The sequence below is a fragment of the Theobroma cacao genome, chromosome 2, assembly GCF_000208745.1.
Source record: "Theobroma cacao cultivar B97-61/B2 chromosome 2, Criollo_cocoa_genome_V2, whole genome shotgun sequence".
Taxonomy (NCBI): domain Eukaryota; kingdom Viridiplantae; phylum Streptophyta; class Magnoliopsida; order Malvales; family Malvaceae; genus Theobroma; species Theobroma cacao.
In genome coordinates, this window is record NC_030851.1 from 15672643 (window position 1) to 15695084 (window position 22442).

The 22442-nt window shown below is 35.1% G+C and overlaps 1 protein-coding gene across 2 annotated transcripts; it reads left to right on the forward strand.

The window, feature by feature from the left end:
• Positions 14401 to 19514, forward strand: LOC18608951 (squamosa promoter-binding-like protein 16). Of its 2 annotated transcripts, XM_018115131.1 has the most exons (4): positions 14401 to 14978; positions 16152 to 16602; positions 17689 to 17825; positions 17980 to 19514. In XM_018115131.1, the coding sequence occupies exons 2-4, from the start codon at positions 16394 to 16396 to the stop codon at positions 18564 to 18566; spliced, it is 933 nt and encodes a 310-aa protein (XP_017970620.1). In that variant the 5' UTR covers positions 14401 to 14978; positions 16152 to 16393; the 3' UTR covers positions 18567 to 19514. The 2 variants fall into 2 exon arrangements, with proteins under 2 accessions (XP_017970620.1, XP_017970621.1); XM_018115132.1 differs by lacking the exon at positions 14401 to 14978 and having other exon boundaries at positions 15121 to 16602.

Below are 22442 nucleotides of genomic sequence, written 5' to 3' on the forward strand. Positions count from 1 at the left end.
TCAAATCCATCATATTCCCAAAATCAGTTTTGAAGGTAGTCCACTCACCAATTGATTGTAGAACTTTTAATTGACTCAAATTCCCCTAATGATCCAATTGGAATGATGGTGCTTCCTTAAAAACCTAGGATCACATTAACATAAACAATAGATTAATTTACAAACTATGAACTCTAAAAGCTATCTCTTAGCTAGTTTTCAATTGTCACTCTAAATGGCTATCTATGTTCACTATCTTAATCACTAAAAAGTAATGAACATACTAAACAATAAAACAGCTCATAAATCACAATTACTAGCCATTTTCTGCAGCTAAAATCAAACTTGGTGCATCACTCACCCTAGGGTTCCTTTGTAGTTGGATTCTCTTCCAATAGCTTCCTAATCAATGGAGTGATTCTCTCTTTCTCTCTCGAGAATGCCCAACTAGTGAGAGAAAGTATGAAAACAAGATATTTCAAGGTTTTTGAAGTGAGAAGATGAAATAGCACAAGGGTTTATGGAAAGGTGCACCAAAAGCATGAAAATTGGAGCTAGAGAGAGAAAGTTGTGGAAGTTTGAAAATCAAGCTTCCATGGAGTTTGAAGAAACGTGAGAGAGGAGAAAGGAAGAAGAAGACCAGCTGTTAGAAAATTCCAGAAGCTGTTGGAAATTCAAGGTATTTATAGGCAATCTTATCATTTCCTTTAAAATTACGAAAATGCCCCTCCACCAATTAACTTACTCTCCTCCAATCTTTTATGCAATCTTTTTGCTCTTTTAACACTGGGACAATATCCATAATGGTCTAAACATGCTTAGGTTCATAAAAACTTAAAATTTTAACCCAAGGTGAAAAATGACAATTTTGCCCCTGTTATGAAAATTGTTGAAACTTCTAGTTTTCTTCGTGTTTTCATCAGCACACATCATTTATGTAGTCTTATACCCATTTAGACCTTAAAATATCATAAAACTTTCTTCTGGAAGCTTATTAGAGAAAATGACGAAACTACCCCTAGCTCATATTATTACATCTATACTTAGTTACAAGCCTATAGAGGTTGAGGTCTCACACCTTAAGACACAACATAACATGGCACTCAGTGCCTTCACACATTATCCACAACGGAAGGCTTTGAGTAACTCAGCAGAGTGACAAAAATGGAGGACCTAACGGATGCCAAAATTAGTCTATCTACAGATGATCTTTACCACGCTCCTTTGTGGTATATTTATCTGCACATGGTACCCAAATGGGTGAGTACTATAATACTCAGTGGGTGGTGCAGATAATCAAAATCAATTACATGCATATATACATTAAACATATAATAACTATGTTGCACTCTTAGCATTTCCATATAATCTTTCAATACATATCCAAATATAGAGGGATATAGTCGTCCATAAGTTCACCAAATACGGGGGTATATCATCTTCCTCAAAGTCATCATCATCATCACATATCGTGGGCTTACCCTCGAAGCCAACCAAATCATTTAAATCATTCTCCACAGCACACTCTAGTTGTTGAAGCATCACATGTAAGTCATATCATATGTATATCAAGCCTCTCATAACTATCTCACGTCATACACGAATGAAATCAACGAGTGGTCTTCCTCTAGACATAATCAAATCATGCTCGGTGGCCAGCTAGTGGAGAATCAAATCACGCACAGGGCCAAAGCCGTTGGCAAAAAAACAGATCATGCTTAGTGTCGAAGCAACTAGTAAAAAGTCAAAGTCATCAATCAGGGTAATCTCTTGACGGTCAGCATCACCCGAAGTGTTCTCACTCAGGTGACATCACAATCATCATTTCGAGTAATCTCCCAACGGATGGCATCATGCACTACAGGAGGGAATCACAAGCGAGATATCAACCACTGCCCCTACTTACCATCGTCCCTAAGGCACTGACATAGTCACAGGGCATTTGGACTCCACTCATCCAGAAATCATATCAACATTCGGAATTTATCCTTCGAACAAAAATACAAATCCATAATTAAGGCCATCTTGCCTTTATCATTCACATTTTTCCTATCAAATCTCAATTAACATTTATTGAGCTTTAACCACCTTAAGCTCGGTTAGATTCTAGATGCCTCTAATTATCCAAGGCCTCATGCAATCAAATCATCTCGACATATCAATCACTAAGGGTAATCCACAATTAAGGGTTCAACATAGCCTACAGGCTTCCTAGTCTAGGCTTACACAACATAGGCCACCCATGTGGCTCACATCATAGCGTAATCACTCACAATTAACATATATACATATACACATATATGTTTTCTAACCTAAGTTCATTCATCTAGGCCTACGTACAAAATCTAGTACCAGTGCAGCGCACTTATAATGCGTTATGCATCACATGCATTTAGCTTAAATCCCACTCACAGTGACAATAAGAGACACTCCCAACCAAGCTTCGAGTCTTAGCCTTCGATCGTTGTCTAGCTTGCCAATGAGTTAATTTAACTCCGTTTCCCCCTTCAAACACATCAGAACATCAAAAGATTAATTATTCCTGGCTTTCGAAAAAAACCAACTTTTCACTTAATTAACTAAATCTTAGCAATCCAACTATTCAAGCTCAAATTCTTCATTAATAGGCTAAACCCATACCTTGGAGGTCGGATTGCATGAGTCTTAGCTCTTAAATTACTCAATCCAAGCTAAGGAGGGTAAAAAACCAAATTTTGAAAAAAGTAAGATTCGAAGTTATTAACCGATTAAATTGGAAAATAATTAGTAAAATGTTATATCTTACCTCCAGAATAGTTTCCTAAGCTCTAAATTGCTTCACACGGCTCAAAAATTCAATTTGAAGGGTTAGGTTTTCAGACTTTTTAGAGAAAGAGGGAGAGAAAGAATGAGAGAAAGAGTTAGACGAAATAGCCTAAAATCCCTTTTTATTTTTGCCTTTCCTCTTTGATGTATCGATACATTTTGGCAATGCATTAATACATTGGCCCTAATTTCGAATGAATGCATCGATACGATAGGGAATGTATCAATACATTTCCCTTTGGGTGCCCTCTGCTTCAAATGTATTGATGCATTTGGACAATGTCTCGATACATGTTCATCTTTGGCCAAATCTATCAATACATTCTCAAATGTATCGATAGAATATTCTTCCCCATGCTTTTACTACTCATCTTGCCAAGAATGTATCGATACATTAGGGTATGTATTGATACCTTCACCCCTATAAGCAGTTCCAAGCTTCCCAAACTTCTAAATATTCAGCTTTAACACCCCAAAATCATTCCTTGTTAATATCACACCTCAAATTGTTCATTTAACTTAATCCCATACACATATATGTCAACAAACACAACATCAAACTTAGATCAAAACCTCAAATTGTGGGACTCATTACATATTTCCTCAAACGTGCCTAAATGTCAATATGTACACTTTTAAACACTAGGCATACATATCCTATCATCAAAGTCCTCAAGGCTCCACATGTGTCATAAATCATTCTTAGTTTACATAAAGAATTAGGGGTGTTACACTTATCATGCTCAATTTTAACCAACTTGAAACATTCAATTAAGTCTTAAAAGAAAAGTTGTTCAAGTAGTTAAATTATCTTAAACACAAGGAAATCAAAAGGTTAACTCTTCAAACTCAATTTTCGTTGTTTATAGGCAATTATGTAAATCAATCTAATGAGCACATATTAGCCTTTTCGCGCATATCTTAAAACATCAAGCTCTTATGCTCATGGTTATGCTTAAAAAAAATTTTTCCAAAAAAAATGTTATGAACCAATTTCACAAAGTATGAGGAAAAATTATGCAACATATACACAACTATTATAACAAATCATTTTACATAACAAAGAAAAAGTAGTCCAAACAAATATGATTATCCAAGCATTTTTCTCAATCAAAAGAATGACTGACTTTTGGCAAGAGATCATGAAGAAATATTCAAGTTCATATAAAAGCACATACTTATCAATCATAGATTTCTATATCACTATCTAAGATTAGACATCTTGATTGAGGAACTCTATCAAGAATTAGGTATGTTGAAGACATTGTTATTGGTACTTGGGTTCATAAAAGGAGACATCAAGATGATAATGATAATGAGGAGGAGTCTCCTCCACTTGTTGCCTCTTAATCTCCACCAATCAGACCATCATCGAGTGCCATGCCATATTTAGCTTCCACCCTTTTTAGGAACATTTTCTCCACCAAGGATGCTTACAATCCCTTACTTGCTAGACTTGATTTGATGGAGACTAGGATCATCGGTACTTGCGCTGTTGTGAGGTCTGAAATTGATAGTAATGTTTGTCGTTTAGATCTCCTTCATTACAGTATTGAGGAAAGATTTGATGTTGTCAATCATGCCATGACCTGCCATTTTAACAATGTTGATCAATGCATTCAGTAGATGCTATAGCACAAAGAATCCATGGAAGCTCATATTGTACAATTCATTCCCCAATGAGGGTCTTAGATCTCTTAGATGACCTTGCCCTTTCACTTTCTTATGTAATGCACTCTTGGCGTCTCATGTTCATATCTCTTTGGATATTTGTTTGTTTCTTAAACTCCTTAATTATGCTAAATTTTCCTTGTGATAAACATATATATATATATTATATATATATATATATGGTATATATATATNCCTTGTGATAAACATATATATATATATATATATATATATATATATATATATATATATATAGCATGATCTTCTTGGTTATCCATTGATTGTTAGATCTTGGTTGTGTATCCTTTGCCTTTCTTGATTGTTGTACTACTCTTAATGATTATATTTTGCTGATTTTTGCTAACCCATGTCTTTTGAGCTTTAAAATTGTTAATTCTTACACTTTGATACCTTTTATATATAACAAAAAGGGGGAGAAGGTTTATGAGTACATTTGCATGCTCTTATTGTCACCAGCAGCTAAATTTTTTTTTGAAAATTACATGCATATGTCGAGGGGAAAAATTTCCTTGAAAAAACATAAAAGCATTTCAAAATTCCTTCTCATTTGAGTTCGAATGTTATCAAACAAGGGCTTATAAACTAATAGGGTTAGGAGGAGTTATTCAAATGCAAATTATGCTAAAAGATTTTATCATATGAAAAAAGGGAAAATTGTTAGCTTTAGAATTGACTTATTTTTTATTTGACAAAATTACTTTGATTTAAGTTTGATAATAAGCATTTAAAATGATTTGATTCATTGTTTTGATCCCCTAAGGTCTAAGAAAATGTTTGACAAATCTTTTACATTTAGAAGAAATCAAAAAGATTTCAAATATTGAGTTTTCAATTAAAGGAAACAAAGAGCAAACATGTTACTGATCTAGGATTGACTTTACGTCTTTGAAACTCGATCCTACATGGACAAAAGATAGAATAAAGAAGAGAAGCCTCGGGTTCAGGATCTATAATGCACCTCGAAACTCGATCCTAAGGTAAAAATCAAGAAAAATGCAAAGAAAGCTTGGAGGATTGACATTGGACAAGCCAAACTCGATCCTAGAAGTAAGAAAAGAAGACAAATAGCCCTTGGAAACTTGGAGGATCAACATTGAACAAACCAAACTAGATCCTAGAAGAAAAAGAGATGAAATAATGCAAGTCTTGGGAAGAGGGTCGACTTACCCTTTAAAAACTCGATCATCAAGCTCAATTTCAAAGCAAAATTCAAATTAGGATCGACTTTCCCTCTTCCATACTCTATCCTTGAGATCGTATTTAAAGCTCCCAATAGCTATTTTCTACCTCAACTCATCTCTAACGACTCTAATTTCTTATGAAAGCATAAAAGAAGGCTTCCCACTCATTTTGAAGTAAGAGAAGACTTTGAAAACCACTCCAACGTTTGAGAAAAGCTATAGCTTCATTTTTTTTATTAGGGGAAATGAGATCGAACCCTATTTTTAGGCAGAAAATCATGCATCAACCAATGAGCCAAATGCTCAAATGCAAGCTATAGCTTCATTTATTCTACTCTTACATCTCATTTAAGTTTTCCTTCAAAGATATTCATTAATTATCTTGACTTGATATTCTGATATTTATTGTACCCATTCTTTTCAAACTTAGACTCTTAGCTTACTAGCCTTTAAGAGGCATTTATTGTTGTCCAATCTTTGTACAACTCTTGAAAGATTATAACTTAGCCTTGAAAAGTTATTTATAAAATTTTGTGCGTGATCTTTAGAAATGGCATTGCAAAAGTTGTGCTTGCTCCTTTGAAAGGCATTGTAAAGGTTGTGTTTGCTCCTTTGAAAAGTCATTGTGTGAGTTATGCTTGAGCCCAGTAAAAGATATTGTAAAGGTCATGCTTGAGCCTTAAAAAGTATTTTTCATAGTAGATTCAAAATTCATTAATGAGCTAAGGGAGAAAACGTAGGCAAAAAGGGTGAACCTCTATAAAATTTCTTGTGTCTTGATTTACAATTTTTTACACTTGGTTGATAAACATTGCTTTCAAACAAAAAACCAATTTTTAACTAAGTTCACAAAGAATTTTTCAAAAAGCGCAATTCACCCCATTATTGTTCTTATTCATTTTGAACTTATTACACTAACAAAATGTTTTACAGCTTGACCGAAAAAATTATATTGACTAGAGTAAAATGTCTTACGCTTTAGAAGAACCTAAAACATTTTCCATCAACCTTCTCTCTCTAGGATCCATCCCATTTGGAAAATATTATCTTCTCCTTCTTGTGGAATAAATCCCATAAATTAATTAAATGATTAAGTAGCATTATTTTTTTCATCTATTTATTTATTATTCTTTTTCCTAACAAAGCATCATCACTTATTTATATTCATTATTTTTTTGAGATCCTACCACTATAATTATTTTTACAAAAATACTATAATCTTTAATATAATACAAGATAATTAAGGTTAATCGGAGACTAGACTTGCGAGGTGGAAAGCTAAAATGTTGTCTTTAAAAGGTCGCATTACGCTATTGAGATCAACTTTAACGAGCCTTCCAATTTTCTCAATGTCTCTTTTTCAAATACTTAAAGGAGTGAAAGACGAGCTTGATAATATCCAAAGCACATTTCCATGGAGTGGTGTTGGCCCAATGCTTTATGTTGAGTGGGCAAAGGTGTGTTATTACAAAAATGTGGGGGATCGACATTATGGACCTCGAGGTTAAAAACAAAGCCCTTTATCACAAAGTGGATATGGAGATATAATAGTGTAAAAGGGAATTTACGGAGAAAGATGATTATGGAGAAGAATGGTGGTGACTACATGAGGTTGCTTTTGGATTCATCGGGCAAATGGAAAAATTTCACATTGTGGAATAATATTCTCAACCCCTTTTCTCCCATTAACAATGTTTTCATGTAAGTTAAATCTAATTTCAGCTTTGTGTTGGGAGATGGTGTCAATTTGAAGTTTTTGGAGGAAGAGTGGATTTATGGGATTGTACTAAAGGTTGCCTTTCTTAGAATCTATGCTTTGGTTGTCAACAAGGAAGGTAAAGTATGCGAGTTTGGATTTTAGGAGAATAGAAAGTGGGTTTGGTGAGTTAACTAAAGAAGAAAAATCTTGGGATGGGAAAAAAAGCAATGGGACAACTTCAAGCAGATCCTAGATGGTTGCCAACTTAATGATCAACTTCAAGATGAGATGGTGTGGAAGGGAACAATGAGTTGGCGAAAGAGAAAAATAAAAATAGAATTAGAATTTGGAGTTGGGTGTAGGTGTAAGTTAATTTGGCACAATATAAAATTAAGGCATTTCGTTAAAAACTTATCCAATGAAGGGTGGCTGTCAAAGGGGAACTGGTTAGGTAAGGTATGTTGAGTTTTAAGTTTGCCATATGCAGTATATGTAGCAAAGAATTTGAATCAGTGGATTATTTTTTTGTGTCGTGTTTGAAAGTTTGGAAAATATGGTCAATTTGGTGTAAAGCTTGGGATTACTGTTAGTGCATTATAAAGGACATTAAATTATTATTTATGTTTCAAAATAGGATCAACTTAAAAGGAAGTGACCTTAGAGTTTGACAGATGGCCTTTCTGCTATAGTGTGAATTGTGTGGCTAAGTAGAAATGAAATTGTGTTTAGGGGCAAGTGTTTGGATGTTGGGCAAGCTTTTGAGACAACCAAGCTTAGAGTGGCGGTATGGGTAAATGCCAAGTGGTTGGAGGAGTATATGAGTGTGATGGATATTTTTAAGATGTCAAATGTTAGTAACCAAAAAGAAAAAACAAAGAAGGTTAGAGTTGTGAGTGAATGGTAGAAACCAATGAAGATGTAACTGAAGTTTAATGTGGACAGAGAGACAAAGGGATATTTGTGAAAGGTGGGAATCAAAGGGGTTTCTAGAGATGAAAAAAAAAAACTGCAAGGATATCTTTTCTAAAGATCTTAGGATAAAAGATTTCAACTTGATGTAATTCTTAGCTATTATAGAGGCTTTTCTAGTCTTTGTAGCTTAAAAACTGTGGGGGGGAGGGGCGAGGTTCATACACTGGTTGTGGAGAGTGATTCTGGTAACATGATGAGTTAGTGTGAAATACCAACTTTACATTCAATGAAAATGTTATAATTTTTAAGTGAACGGATTATGCTTAATATAATTGTGTTGTTGGATGAGTTTTCCCAACTATATTGTGTTAAATTTCTCCCTAGTATTGTGTTGAATTGATGAAAGCTTGATGGATGAAAGAATGGTAGGAAAAGGACACCAGAAGAATGTATTTTTCAAGATAAGGCATGAAAGGTCAATTCCCTTGGAGGGAAGGTCAATCCTTATAGGTAATTTGGCTCAAATTGGCTACTAAAAGGTCAAGGATCGACTTTTGATTTAGGAAGGGTTGATCCCACCAAATAGAATGCTTAGGAGAGCTTTTAGAACCAAAAAGATCGACCTTAAAGGTTAAAGGGTCAATCGCTTCAAGATGGAACACTTAAAAATTTTTTTTTAGGACACTAAGATCGACTCCTAAGCTTTAAAAGGTCAATCCCAATGAAATAGAACCTAAAAATACCTATTGGACACAAAAAGGATCAACATTGAGGGTCTATGGTTAATCCATGAAGTTTTGGGAAGGAAACAAAAAATAATTTAGGGATCAACCTTAGGCTTTAAAAGGTTGATCCTTAAGCTTTAACATAGAAAAAAATAAAAACCCTAGCCTGAATTTCTTTTCACATTTCCCACTACTCTCAACCCCTAAACACTCTCTCTCCTTGCAACCATTGACACCATATCTAGCAAGGATTAAGCCTTCTATCTCGATTTTTAGGCAAGATCTAACCATTTTTTAGCTTAAAACCGATGGTTATAACCTAACTTTCACTTTCTATGAATTTTAACTTTTAAACCTCCATTGAGGGTTTTGCTCAATGGGGGTTTTGCTTTCCAAAGAAGCTGTTGAGGTCAGGACATTTAAGGTGCACAATAAATGCTTTGGATTTGAAGTTTTATGGATTATTGGCCTAAAATGAAGAATACGGGTTTACTCGACTAGTTTCAAATAATTAGGTTTGTTGGAAAATTTGGAAACTTATGTTGGAATTCTTTATGTTAGGATTTGTTGAGGTCGAGGATCATAGTACAAGCAAAGGTTGACAAAATGAGGTTTAGAAACATGCTTTTGTCAATATGAGTGGATACACCTATTTAAAGTATTCTATATGGTAAAGCTAAAAATGATTTATCAAGTTGGTTGATTTGCATGATTTGAATGCTATATTGATATTGATAAATCTAAATGTTTGAGCACAAATCTTTTCAATGAAGTTTTCTAACTTATTATGTAAGTAAATATGTCTACTACATATTTGTTTTCAACAAAAAAGGATAAGCCCTTTCAAATATTTTTGTTCAAAATCTCTTAGAATGGATGATTGAGGCACGATTGGTGCATGTCTAGGTAAATGCCTAGGTGAACAAATAGAAACCCACCCAAAATATATTTGATTGTGAAATGTTAGAAAGCCTACCAAGGCGTATGTGTTGATGTGGATGATTAGAGTCACCTCCATGAGAAAGTGAAAGTGGATGATAAAATACCCACTAATATAGAATGTGAGAATGGATGAGTAAGTCTTCACCATTTGAGGATTGTATGTGTGGATGTATAAATGCCCACCATTAAGCCCATGAGATGAATGATAAAATGTAACATAAGGCACTTGTTTTATTTGGAAATGATTTATGAACTACTATTGTGTTATAAAAGTATGTATTTTGTATAGCTAGATGTGGGGATAAGAGTACTCCATGAATATAGCCCAATGTGAGTGTAAGAATACCACATGAATATAACCAGATATGGGGGTGAGAATACCACATGTTATCCAAGCTAGATGTAGGTGTGGTATTGTGAGGGTGAGAATACCACACATTATCATCGCTAGATGTGGGGGGTAAGAAAACCATGTACTCGTATAATCGTGAGTTAGACGAGCATACTTATCTCCCAATATAGTCAATGATAAAAGTTGACTCTTTATTTGGCAAACAATTTGGTATTGTGATTTTTGTATATAAGTGAGTTCCATGATATTGTACTTGTATGAAATGATTATGTGTTTGATTGTTTAAGTTACATGTTCATTTGTTGAATGAATATTATACAACTAGTGAGTATGAAGACTTGAATGGTACTTTTAGATCTCAAAATAAGAGATAATGCCCAATGGTTGGGTTGTGTGAAAATTGATACTATTACCCAAGGTGAAGGTACTAGTACCGGTACTCATGATGTGAACTCACGTGTTTTTCAACTTGCAAATGTTTTGTAATTGAAGGTATAACTATTTTTTCAAATTGTTTATGTATCATGGATTTCAATTGCATTTATGGGAAATGTTTTAAAATGATGTTATTGAATGTTTTGAAAGAAACTATGATGATTTTTGTGAACTCATGTTGTTTTTGCAAAACGTGTGTTATTGCAAAAACTCTTCTTCTTAGCTTGTCCTTTTCCTGTATTCACTCATTGAGCTTTTTTGACTCACATGTTAGTTTTTTATTTTTTTTACAAATCAGTGAGTAGAAATATATAGCAGCCCGTGTCATGGAAACATAACCCATTCTTTCTTGGTAGGTGTTCTAGCAATCGCTTGCAACCTAGAGGGTCGAGTCATATTCTGCTGACGGGTCAGTCTTTACATTTTTGTTTATATATACTTGGATATGTTTTGATTATAAAGCCAACGGATGGCAATATACTTGTATGAACTTATGCGAATGTGAATGATGATGACTTGAGAGCCCATACAAGCAGCAAGGGTGCAATTAAATGTTGATAATGAGTAAAACGTTCCTACACTTTATGTCGAGAAGTTCGATAACTATGTGATGGCATCTATACATGTACGAATTTATATTCATTGAATGTTCATGTGATGAATGTTGTGGATGACTAACCCACTCATGAATTGATTGAAAGGCTTGCTTAGGCCTAATGAGCTATATCCATTTAAGTCCTCGCACCGATCATGGGTTTTCAAAAACAAGTCGTGACAATTGGGTCAATAACGCATCTGTTACACCATGGAAGTTGAGAAAATGAGTGCTGCAACTAGAGCTAGCGATTGAAGTGTCAAGTTGCCAATTGAAAATTTGTCCACCCCTTTAGAGAGGCTAATCATATTGTTGATAAATTATCTAAAGAAGGAGTGCAGAGGCAACATAATCGATTAAACGTTTTTGACTGAGAACTGCTTGTGTTGAGTGGCTACAATCCTAACTTAACGTGGCAAGCTTGTTTGGCGAGATACTAACCTGGCGATAAAAGGCTTTCTAATCACTCTGTGGCTGTGGTGAAATGAACTAGGTATGTTTTGCTCTTATGTTGTGTTGCATGGGCCATTGACTGAGTGCAGGTTGTTAGGAAAGGTAGAATGTTGGCCATTTTACAAAGAGAGGAATGATGAGGTTGTGCTCTGTTTATGTTTTTGTGTCTTGATGTGAGCAATGTGATTTGTAGGGTGTCTTGCTACGAATGTTTTGTTCTTGCTATGATTTGTATGGGTAATCATTGTTTTTGGGAGATTAGCCTGCAATTGGATTTCATGTATAGGGGTGGGTTTTTGTGCATGGGTGCTTGAGTGGAGATTGTTGGAAGTTTGAGGAACTATACCTAGAATCTATGTGTGGGCATAGTCCTCAAAATTTCAGATTTTTGACTGGTTTTGTTTTATTAGTGTTGAAGAACGTCTTCTTCCCCGTATCAATGAATTTGCAATATTAAAAAAAAAAGTACAAGATACTTCAAACAAGTGAAAATATTTTGGACATTTTATTCAAAGATTTTTCAATAAAATATTTTACACTAAAAAGAATTTTTTTCATCAAGTTAGTTAATGGTTTTCTAATGGAACGAAGTTATTTTTTTAGTATTTATCATTGTTATGAAAAAGTGTTGTGCTGATTTAAAATAAGTATAATATTTAAAAAAAAAATTAAATTTTTTTAAAAATTTCAATTAATTCTTATATTTTTATTGTGTTCAATCAAACTTTTATATTTTTATTTTTAATCATANATATTTTTATTGTGTTCAATCATATCTTTATATTTTATTTTAATCAAATAAATTCTTATAACTAACAATTCACTTAATCAAAATATCATTTATTATTTTATATCATGTGATATTGACATGTTAAGATATTATAATTAATGATAATGTGACGTATTGATAAATCATTTGATAATAACATGATATGTTAATTTAATATGTTAAAATAATCATGTGATATTTTTTAATTTTTACATAACGGCATATATGACAAATGATATTTTAACTGAGGGCTTTTTGATCCAAAATAAAAAATTTATTAAACCTTATAAAAAGTGAGAGTTTATTTAAATTTTTTTAATAATATAGTGATTTTTTTAAATAAGATATGTAAAAAAATTTTAAAAATGATAAAATGCTGCCATTGAAAACGGAAAAAGCAGCACTTGAGTTGCTTTGGCGTCGCTGTCTCGGAACCGGACTTTAGGGGTCAAAAGCCAAAATATTTTACGTGTTTAGCATTGAGGTAAGATTGAAACGCAGCTTTTAGCCCAAAAGCTCTGTTCCACTTCAATGCTAAACGGGGTGCGTCCGCCTTGAAAGCGTGAAGCCCAGGGGTTGAAATCCAATTTATGGTGTATGAGTCCTTGCACCGACTCATGAGTAGTTGATAATTGACGTTTTGGTGGAAAGATCTACGAATTAATGCGACACGGTTTTTCCACATTGGATCAAGCATGTTTGTGATTTCTCCTCCATTAGAATCATGGTAACAGAAAAAGTCTTCATTACCTGCATTTCCACATATGACAATACCACTGCTCCCTTACAGCTCTCAAACAAAAGACAAAAGACAAATTAGGACTTCTTTCCAGCTAAGCCATGGCACGAGCTGGGGAAGCTAAGGACCCATATAGAAAATATTAGGAGAAACTTCTTTACCCTAATCAAGAAGTGTTCACATTCTTGCTTCATTGAATTTCAAATTTCGACAGAAAAAAAGATATTTAAAATCACGCATGTGCTTGCATTTGTGAAATAAAACTAGTTTAGAAAAAGAATTGAATGGAGTTGGACGTATTACTATGATTCAAAAAAAAAAAATACAATACCACCATAAATAATGTCTATGAATGTCGGACGGCGCATACCATATTACACAATACCATCCATCAATGACCTCTTCTCCTTCATTTTACTCCCTATTTCAAATTCAGGCATTCATGTTTCCCTAGACTTAGCAACCCACCAATTCATGCAACAAAGCACTAGAAACATTTTTCTCAAGACAACGGTCTTTAGTATTGGTGTAAATTAACGAAATACTACTATTTCGTAAGGGCATGTATCCCTTAAATTCTGGTAGTAATTGTTCAGAGTAGTGTAATCAAGCTCACGCTGTCCTAGTCGAATAGCCAACAATTCCAATACTACCACATTAAATTGGTGCAAGTAATTGCTACTGCTTTGGACAGCAGGATATTCGCCTTGGCAGGGGGTGAAGAAAATGAACCGGAGATAGACTGTAGTATGCTAATGGGTTTCACATATTTCAAAGGTTTGACTTGAAATCTGAAAGACAAGAAGGCTTCAGAAACTGTTGTCTTAAAATCCAACGGATAAGAGTTTAAGACCAAGAAGGCGCATGTGGTCGGGGTTACTCAAAGAAACCCAAAGACTAAAGAGAAAAGACCCCAGAAGGAACAGACATCATGGAATGTGGAACACAAGAAGCTCTTTTCCACTCCCTTTGTACTTTTCCTTTCTCTCGCTTGAAAAGTTGAAAGCAACCACACCCTGTCCCTTTCCTTGCCTCTCGTTTTTTTTTTATTTCTTTTTATTCTTTGGCTCTTTTGTGTTCTTTCTTTTCTCAATTTTCTACTCCCATTATTAATTTTTTTTATAGTTACTATTCAACTTGTTTCAAGGCTCCAAGCCTAAAAAGGAAGGAAACAGAGTTGGAAAGATCAACCCCCTTACCTTTCATGGTTATATATCTCCTTTGCCAATTCCATATCTCAATCTGACTCTTTTTCTCTCTCTCACTCGCACAGGTACACACCTCCGCGGTATTCCACATAAGTTGAATACATTATCCATTCTTTTGTGTTACTTCCAATAATTTCGTCATAGATTGGCTCAATCCCTTCTTCTGTCCTGCTACAGGAAAGCCAGCCAACCTTACTACTATTTCTCTCTCTTTTTGCAATTGCTAGACTTTTTCCATGGAACTGTTGTCAGAATATTAATGGCTAGGATTTGAAAGGCCTGTCTTCTTCTTTCCTTCCATGTTTCTTTAACTTCTGTAACTTGTAGACAAGTACTTCCGCACTTTTCCAGTTCTCCAATTCCTACTAAATTTTCACTTCAACTTTGCCACTTTTCCCTTCTCCTTTTGACGGTTTATCCGAAACTGGCAGTATAGAAGTTACTAAGATAAGATTCTTCCTCTCCTGTGCTAGATTTCTGGGATTCTCTCAGGTACCCTTTTTTTCACAACTTTTCTTTTCTTAACTGTCCTTTTTTATTTTATGTAATGTGTGTGGATATATATTTCAAGTTCACAACCGAAATTCTTCGATTATGAAATTCGATGTATTATAATTTTATGCTTTACTATAAATATAAAATATAAATTGTAGGGGGGTTTTTTTGCCTCTACTCCTTGCAATGATAACTATGTTACTAACGGGTAAAGAAGACCCATATGGTCCTCCCTTTTTCAGTCAATGAAAGTGGTAATAGCAACTTTTGCTCGACCTTCCAAGAAAAAATGTTCTCTGCTTTGGGAAATACTCGGTAAGAAAGTATACTACTAGTATACTGATTAAGGACAAGTTCTAGCTCTCATCGTGCAAGCATAACTTCCTACCCTAAAATCCGCTTACAACATTCAAATGATGAATTATTTTTAAAATGCTAAAGCCCAATTGGGACTTTTAATCTGAGTTTTGTTTGAAAAAATAATAATTTTGTGGTAAAGGCCTTTCTTTCTTTCCGAAAATATCTTGGCGACCACTTGTGGTTGGGATGCGAGTGCTGACTCCAATGACGTGACAGGTATGAAGCGTCTGAATTCCATAAAAGTTGCACTTGATTCAGGAGTTATGCAATGACCATTAAGGCCTCCCTTTAGCTTCTTCACTCTTTGCCTATATCTTTTTCCTTCCTCAATCCTCATGTGTTGCTTCCTGGACACTGCAACTAGCACTAGGGAGGGAGCCTAATTAAACTTCTTCCATTGGAATGGGTGGTTTGGTCAATGATTATTTCAGACATTTATAACTGTGCATCCACCTTGAAGTTTTCATTTCTACAATTAAACTTATCATTATTAATTATAATTGCTTTTAATTGTCAACGACTCCTGATTCGGTCATATGTGACTCACTTGTAGTAGGAATCACCTTATGTGTTTCAAACCGACCAATCTCCTTCCACTAATTGTTCTTGAAAGAAAGAAGAAAAAAAAATACTAGTAGGATATAGTACACCTAACTCTCCTAGGTGTAACTTTATGTTGTTATAATTTCGGAACAAAGGGTATCATCTGCAATTTTTTTGTGCAAGCGAGTATTCTAGTCATGGAATTTTTGCTTCGATTCTAGTTCTGTTCATATAGTATTAGGAATAATCATTTGATACTTGGAGCAGGTATTTAAGTTCAGTTGGAGAAAAATTTGGTTAAGGTGATGGGAATGAAGAATGGAAAATAAGAAAAACGGAAAAGTTGATGGGCTGTGACTTGAGGCGGATTGAAGGTAAGCTGAATGTTGCAGCAGCATTTCAGCTGTCAAGTCCGGTAGCACAATAAGTTAATCAGGCTTACTTAGCATTGTTGTATTGAGAGTTTGGGTGATTTTGAAGATACTTTTAAGGGTCCTGGGGTCCCTTTGATGGAGTCATCATCATCTGCTTCATTTAAAAGGGCTCGGGCACCTGGCAGCGGAAACCAAGTACCTTCATGCTTGGTTGATGGTTGCACTGCAGACCTCAGCAAATGCAGGGACTATCATCGACGCCATAAAGTATGCGAAGTCCACTCTAAGACCCCAAAGGTTACAATTAGGGGTCAGGAACAACGATTTTGCCAGCAGTGCAGCAGGTAGTAATGCTTTGCTTTATGCAAATGGAGCTGATTTGATTTTCCTAATCACATTACGTTTTCTGTTGGGTTCCTCATCTCGCTAATATTTCTATTTTCTAGATTTTTGTTTAGCAATGTTTTATTACTTGGCCTTTAAAGTTACCATCTATCCATTACGTTATAAGGTGGGGTTGTTTAAGCATTTACCTGACACAGTGACTGTTAGCATTCTAGTTTTCTTTGTTCTTTGGTCACTGATTTTTAGTAATGTGCAGTAAGAATGATTCAAGGTGCCTTTTTCTATGCTCTGTCCACCATAGTATTTGAATTTTAATATACTCATAACTCTGGTATTTTATAGTGATTTTAGCTTTATGAATATGATTTGGTTGTTTTGATTTTCTTTGCATGAAATGGTAGTTTTACTGTGAAATTTCTGAGTCAATATGGCTTAATAACCACTTACTAGTACAATTTGTTTTCGGTACATGTTTTGTGTATAAGTGTTGAGATATTGAGTTTCAGCATCCAATAAACTCTATTTGTGTGTTTGGCTGTGTTTCAGTATCTGATATGCTCAATGATATATGATTCTAATTATCATGAAATATGATTCAATGTTAATGTCTGAAGTCATCCTCATCCTACAGTGTGCAATTGTTTGTTTCCACAAGAAATCTAGAATTGATATTTGCAATATTCATGTCCAAAACATTTCTCAATTTGACAACAGCTCCTTTTTTGTGTGAATGTCCATGTTTTAAGTGCACTTGATTACAGAGCAAAGAGATGAAACCTATGATTTGAGAAGACATTGCGATGAGGAAACAGAATTTCTAAAGGTGATATCAGACTAACATAATTGATGCAGCTGCTTAAATCTGCGTTAAAACTGTCCTTTGTGACACTTGAATTCGTGTGTGTAGAATCTCTTGATTTTCTGACAGAATAATATTTGCCCTATGCATCATGAATACAGATTAATAGATGCTTTTATGGGATTTGCTCCTTTCAAGATTTTCTACCCCTTGCCCTCATTCCTTTTGTTGTGTATTTCATTTGATAAAGATAAGAGCTTAGTTTCTCTTGAATGCATTATATTAGGTTTCATTCATTAGTGGAGTTTGATGAGGGGAAACGAAGCTGTAGGAAACGTCTTGATGGACACAACCGACGTCGAAGAAAGCCTCAACCTGATTCTCTATCTGTAAATTCTGGAAGGTTTCTTTCCAATCACCAAGGTTTGACTGGATTTTATTGTTCAAATAAGAAACTTGTCTTACCTTCATTTATCATGAGCAGCAAAAGAATCAAACCCGTTGCCTTTGTATTCCAATGTAGTAGCTTAATGTGATGTATTTTGCTCTGTTTGATATAAATGAGACTCTGCCGCAGGTACTAGATATTTACCATTCAGTAACCACCAAATATTTTCCGCTACCGCTGTAACCTCTTCTTGGGTGGGGTCTGTGAAAGTGGAAACTGATATAAAGTCAGAGTTAAACTTCAGCAGCAGAAATAGCTTGTTCCCTGGATCCTCATCTCAAAACTGCAAAGAAGAAAAGCACTTCTCATTCTTACAAAGCACTAGTTTGTCACTCCCTGGAGTTTCTGTTTGTCAACCCTTTCTTGATGCCAATCCTTTATCAGGCAATGGTGGCAGCAGCCGGAAAATATTCTCAAATGGGTTAAATCAAGTCATCAACTCTAATCGTGCTCTCTCTCTTCTGTCATCCCAACCGGCTGAGACTGGGGAGATTGGTTTGAGCCCCTGCCCCATGGTGCAGTCTGGCCCAGCTTCATCCTTGAACCAAAACTTGCAATATAATGGTCTAGGAATGGAGGGTGAGCAAGTAGGATCTATTTTGGCCTCTGATGGCAGTAGTAACACCAACTTCCACGGAAACGAAATGTTTCAGACTGGGCATCCTGGGTCATCTTCAAGTGGTACTCACCATACGCTTTCCTTCTCATGGGAGTAGTATGTGCCGTTTCCATCTACACTTTCAAATAGATGGTTTTGAGTGATTAAAAATGCTTATCCCATAAATTACAATGTTTACAGCCTTTTAAGCGGTGGCATTTTGAAGTTGCAAATTTATGTACGTGTTTTTCCTCTAAAAAAATTATGTAGCCTTGTTCAAGTGAGTTCCAATGATGTATGAATCTTTTTCCGAGACAGATTATTTGATTCTGCGGTAGTACTTGTTCCATGTCATTAGATACTTGGTAGTCAGGACTCATTTATTCGTGCAAAAGACGAAAAGAGTTTACAGCAGAAGCTGCCCAAGTTATCCAAAACGCATTTAAAATTCTTTAGAGGCTTCACCACCTGAGCTGCAAGTGAATGATTTACGTTTGTGATGTCTTGATTCTTACAAGGTTGTATCCTGTGAGAGGGATAACTGTAGTAGAGGATTTGCTGGTCAATTTAATGCCTTGTGAGAGCGAAAATTATGGGGTCTACACGGTAACATCGTCTAAGTTGAGTGCAACCTTTGTCAATATCCGAATGTTGGCTAAGGAAACATGTGCTTAAGTAAAGCAGGATGACCTACCATTACAGATTGTTGAAAGGTAATTCTCAATCTGGAAGCAAGACTGATTGAAGACTAGGCGGGAAGCAACAGCTTTGAAGGTTGGAAAAGACACTTGGAGCATAAACGGTGGTGTTTCTTGACTGAATAGGCTGGAGGTTTCAAAACTTTTGGTTTTAGTCTTTATTTAAAGTTGCTGTCCTCAAAACGATGTGATGGTTGTCGTTTGGGTTTGCTGTTATTGTTACTTAGTCTTATACGTTTCTTTGTAGTGTCGTTTTAGTCTGTTTTCATTCTCTGTTGAAGGCCTAACGGCCATGGTTGGTCTGGTTCTCTTTATCATTGAGCTGTGTGTTGGTAAGTGTGAAATTTAGTGCTTGATTCGATTTGTCAGGAAGTATTGTTAAGTGTAAAACTTTAAATACTAAATGCTGAATATGAAGTAGTGCTTTTTGCCACCAAATTGAAAAATCTCTACTGCTCTCTTCTTCCTTTACTCCTTTGTTTACATATTGAATATTTCTAGAGAAATTTCATTAAATCTTTCTTCAATTGGTATCAGAGCACTTCAATTGATCTTAAGGGACCTCATTCGACGCTAACCATGACTTCTGGCTTCAACTCATCTGCTCCTCCAAAGTTCACAAGAGAGAACTATTCATTCTGGTGTGTGAAGATGGAATCATATCTCAGAGCCTTCACTCTTTGGGAGGTAGTGAAATCTGATGAAGAACTTGTTCAAAGGAAAGCTAATCCGACCATTGCTCAAATTAGACAATTCGAAGAGGAAAAATCCATAAGGTATAAAGCTTTGTCATTTTTACATTCAGCATAATCTGATGAGATATCTACTAGAGTTATGCATCTAAGAACTCCTAAATAGGTTTGGGATTATTTGAGGGATGAGTTTTTTGAAAGTGAAAGAACTAGACAGATTCAAGCATTTAATCTTACTTAGAAATTTGAAATGCTTAGAATGGAGAATAATGAAAATATTAAAGAGTTCTCTGGAAAATTGATGGGACTAGTTAATCAATTAAGGTTATTAGGGAGAGAGATTACAGAGGAAAGACTAGTAAGCAAGATGTTAGTGAGCTTACCTAAGAAATATGAGTCTAAGGTGTCCTCACTAGAAGATTCTAGGGATCTACCTCAGTTTAGCTTTAAGGAGTTAGTTAATGCTCTTGAAGGACTTGAACATAGGATAGCATTTAGACAGAGAACTACGGTTGATTTTGCTTTAGTGTCTAAGTCTGAACATGTGAAAATGAGTGGTAGTAGCTTTAAGAGCAGTTCAGATGACAAGAAAAACAAAGGGAAGAAGAATGGAGATAATAAGCAAGAAGATCAGAAGAAAGTGTATCCATCATGCCAACACTGTAAAAAAACTAATCACATAGAAAAATATTGTTGGTTTAGGCCTAATGTTAAATGCAGGGCTTGCAATTAACAAGGTCATGTAGAAAAGGTATGTAAGAATCGTTCTAAAGCACTTAAGAAAGTTGCTGTTATTGAGCATGTAGATGAAGATACTGATGAGGTTCTGTTTATGGCATCCATTGGGGAAAATTCCAGAAAAGCTAATAATTGGCTATTGGACAGTGCTTGCTCACATCTTTTGATAGGTAACAAATCTCTTTTCACTACTCTTGATACAAGCTTTAAGTCAAAAGTAAAGATAGGAGATGGAAACTATTTGGAGATACCTGGCGTAGGAATTGTTAATGTTGAGATTGATTCTGGTTGTAAGTGTATTAAGTGTGCATTATGTTCCTGATGCTGATCATGATCTGTTAAGTGTGGGACAGTTGACTAATAAGCGTTATACTTTACTGTTTAAGAATGATGGCTGAACTGTGTATGATCCTCATGGTATTGAAATGTTTACTCTTGAAGTAAAGAATAATTGCTATCCAGTTAATCTGGCTAAAACGGATCATTTAGCATTATACAATGAATTGGATGTGTCTGACATGTGGCACAAGAGACTTGGCCATGTTAATTACAATTCATTGGCACTCATGTCTTCAAGGAATCTGGTGGAAGGCTTACCAGGTATCTCAAAACTAGATAAGCTTTGTCAAGCTTGTCAATTTGGAAAGCTGACTAAGAGACCATTTCCTAAACAAAGCAGTTGGAAGGCTACCAGAAAACTTGAATTAGTGCATACAGATCTTAGTGGTCTAATGAAGACTGCCTCACTTAGTGGAAATAGATACTATATCATCTTTATTAATGATTATATAAAGTTTTGTTGGATATTTTTCTTGAAGCAGAAATCTAAAGCATTGAGGTACTTCAAGAAGTTTAAGGCAGTTGCTGAAAATTTCTCAAGTCAAAGTGTCATCACTTTGAGAATTGATAATGGCAAAGAGTACACATCTGTTGAGTTTGAGTAGTACCTTGAGTCCTTGGGAGTCTAGCATCAGCTAATCATTCCATTTAGCCCTTAACAGAATGGAAAAACTGAAAGAGTGACTAGAACTTTACAAAGATGGGAAGATGCTTGCTGTTCTAGATGAAAATGCTAAGGGTATTTTAGGCAAAAGCAGTAAATACTACTAATTACCTTTTAAATAGATCCTATACTATAGCAAAACACCTTATGAAATGTGGTTTGATAATAAACCAAGGGTTTCTCACTTGAAAACATTTGATAGTATTTGTTATGCAAGGACACTAGATGCTAAGAGGACAAAGTTTGATCCTAAATCAGTTGTAGCTGTGCTAGTTGGATACAGTGAATTTGCAAAAGGAAACAAACTATATGATATTGAAATTAAGAAGGTTTTTGTGAGTAGGGATGTGGTATTTGATGAGGGTCACAGCTAGAATTGGACAAATACAAATACAAGACAGGTTGAGTCTGCAGGTACTGCTAAGGATATGCTACAGAATAATTCAGATGATGATTCTGACTTGGAGGATGAAAGCAAAGCTGTGAGAGGCACAAGGAGCTTAGAAGAAATTTATAGCAGGTGTAATTTTGACCTAGTTGAACCTTCAAGCTTTAGGGAAGCATACTCAAAACAACACTAGAAATCAACCATGGATGTTGAAATATAGATGATCATGAAAAGTGGGACATGGACTCTAGTTGATAGACCTACTGACAAAAACATCATAGGAGTCAAGTGGATTTATAAAACCAAACTTAATCCTGATGGTTCTGTAAACAAGTATAAGGCTTGATTGGTGGTTAAAGGCTATGATCAAGTTTATGGGGTTGACTATATGGAGACATTTGCTTCAATGGCCAGACGTGACACAATAAGGATGCTTGTTGCTTTGTCATTAAGGGAAAGATAGAGAATTTATCAT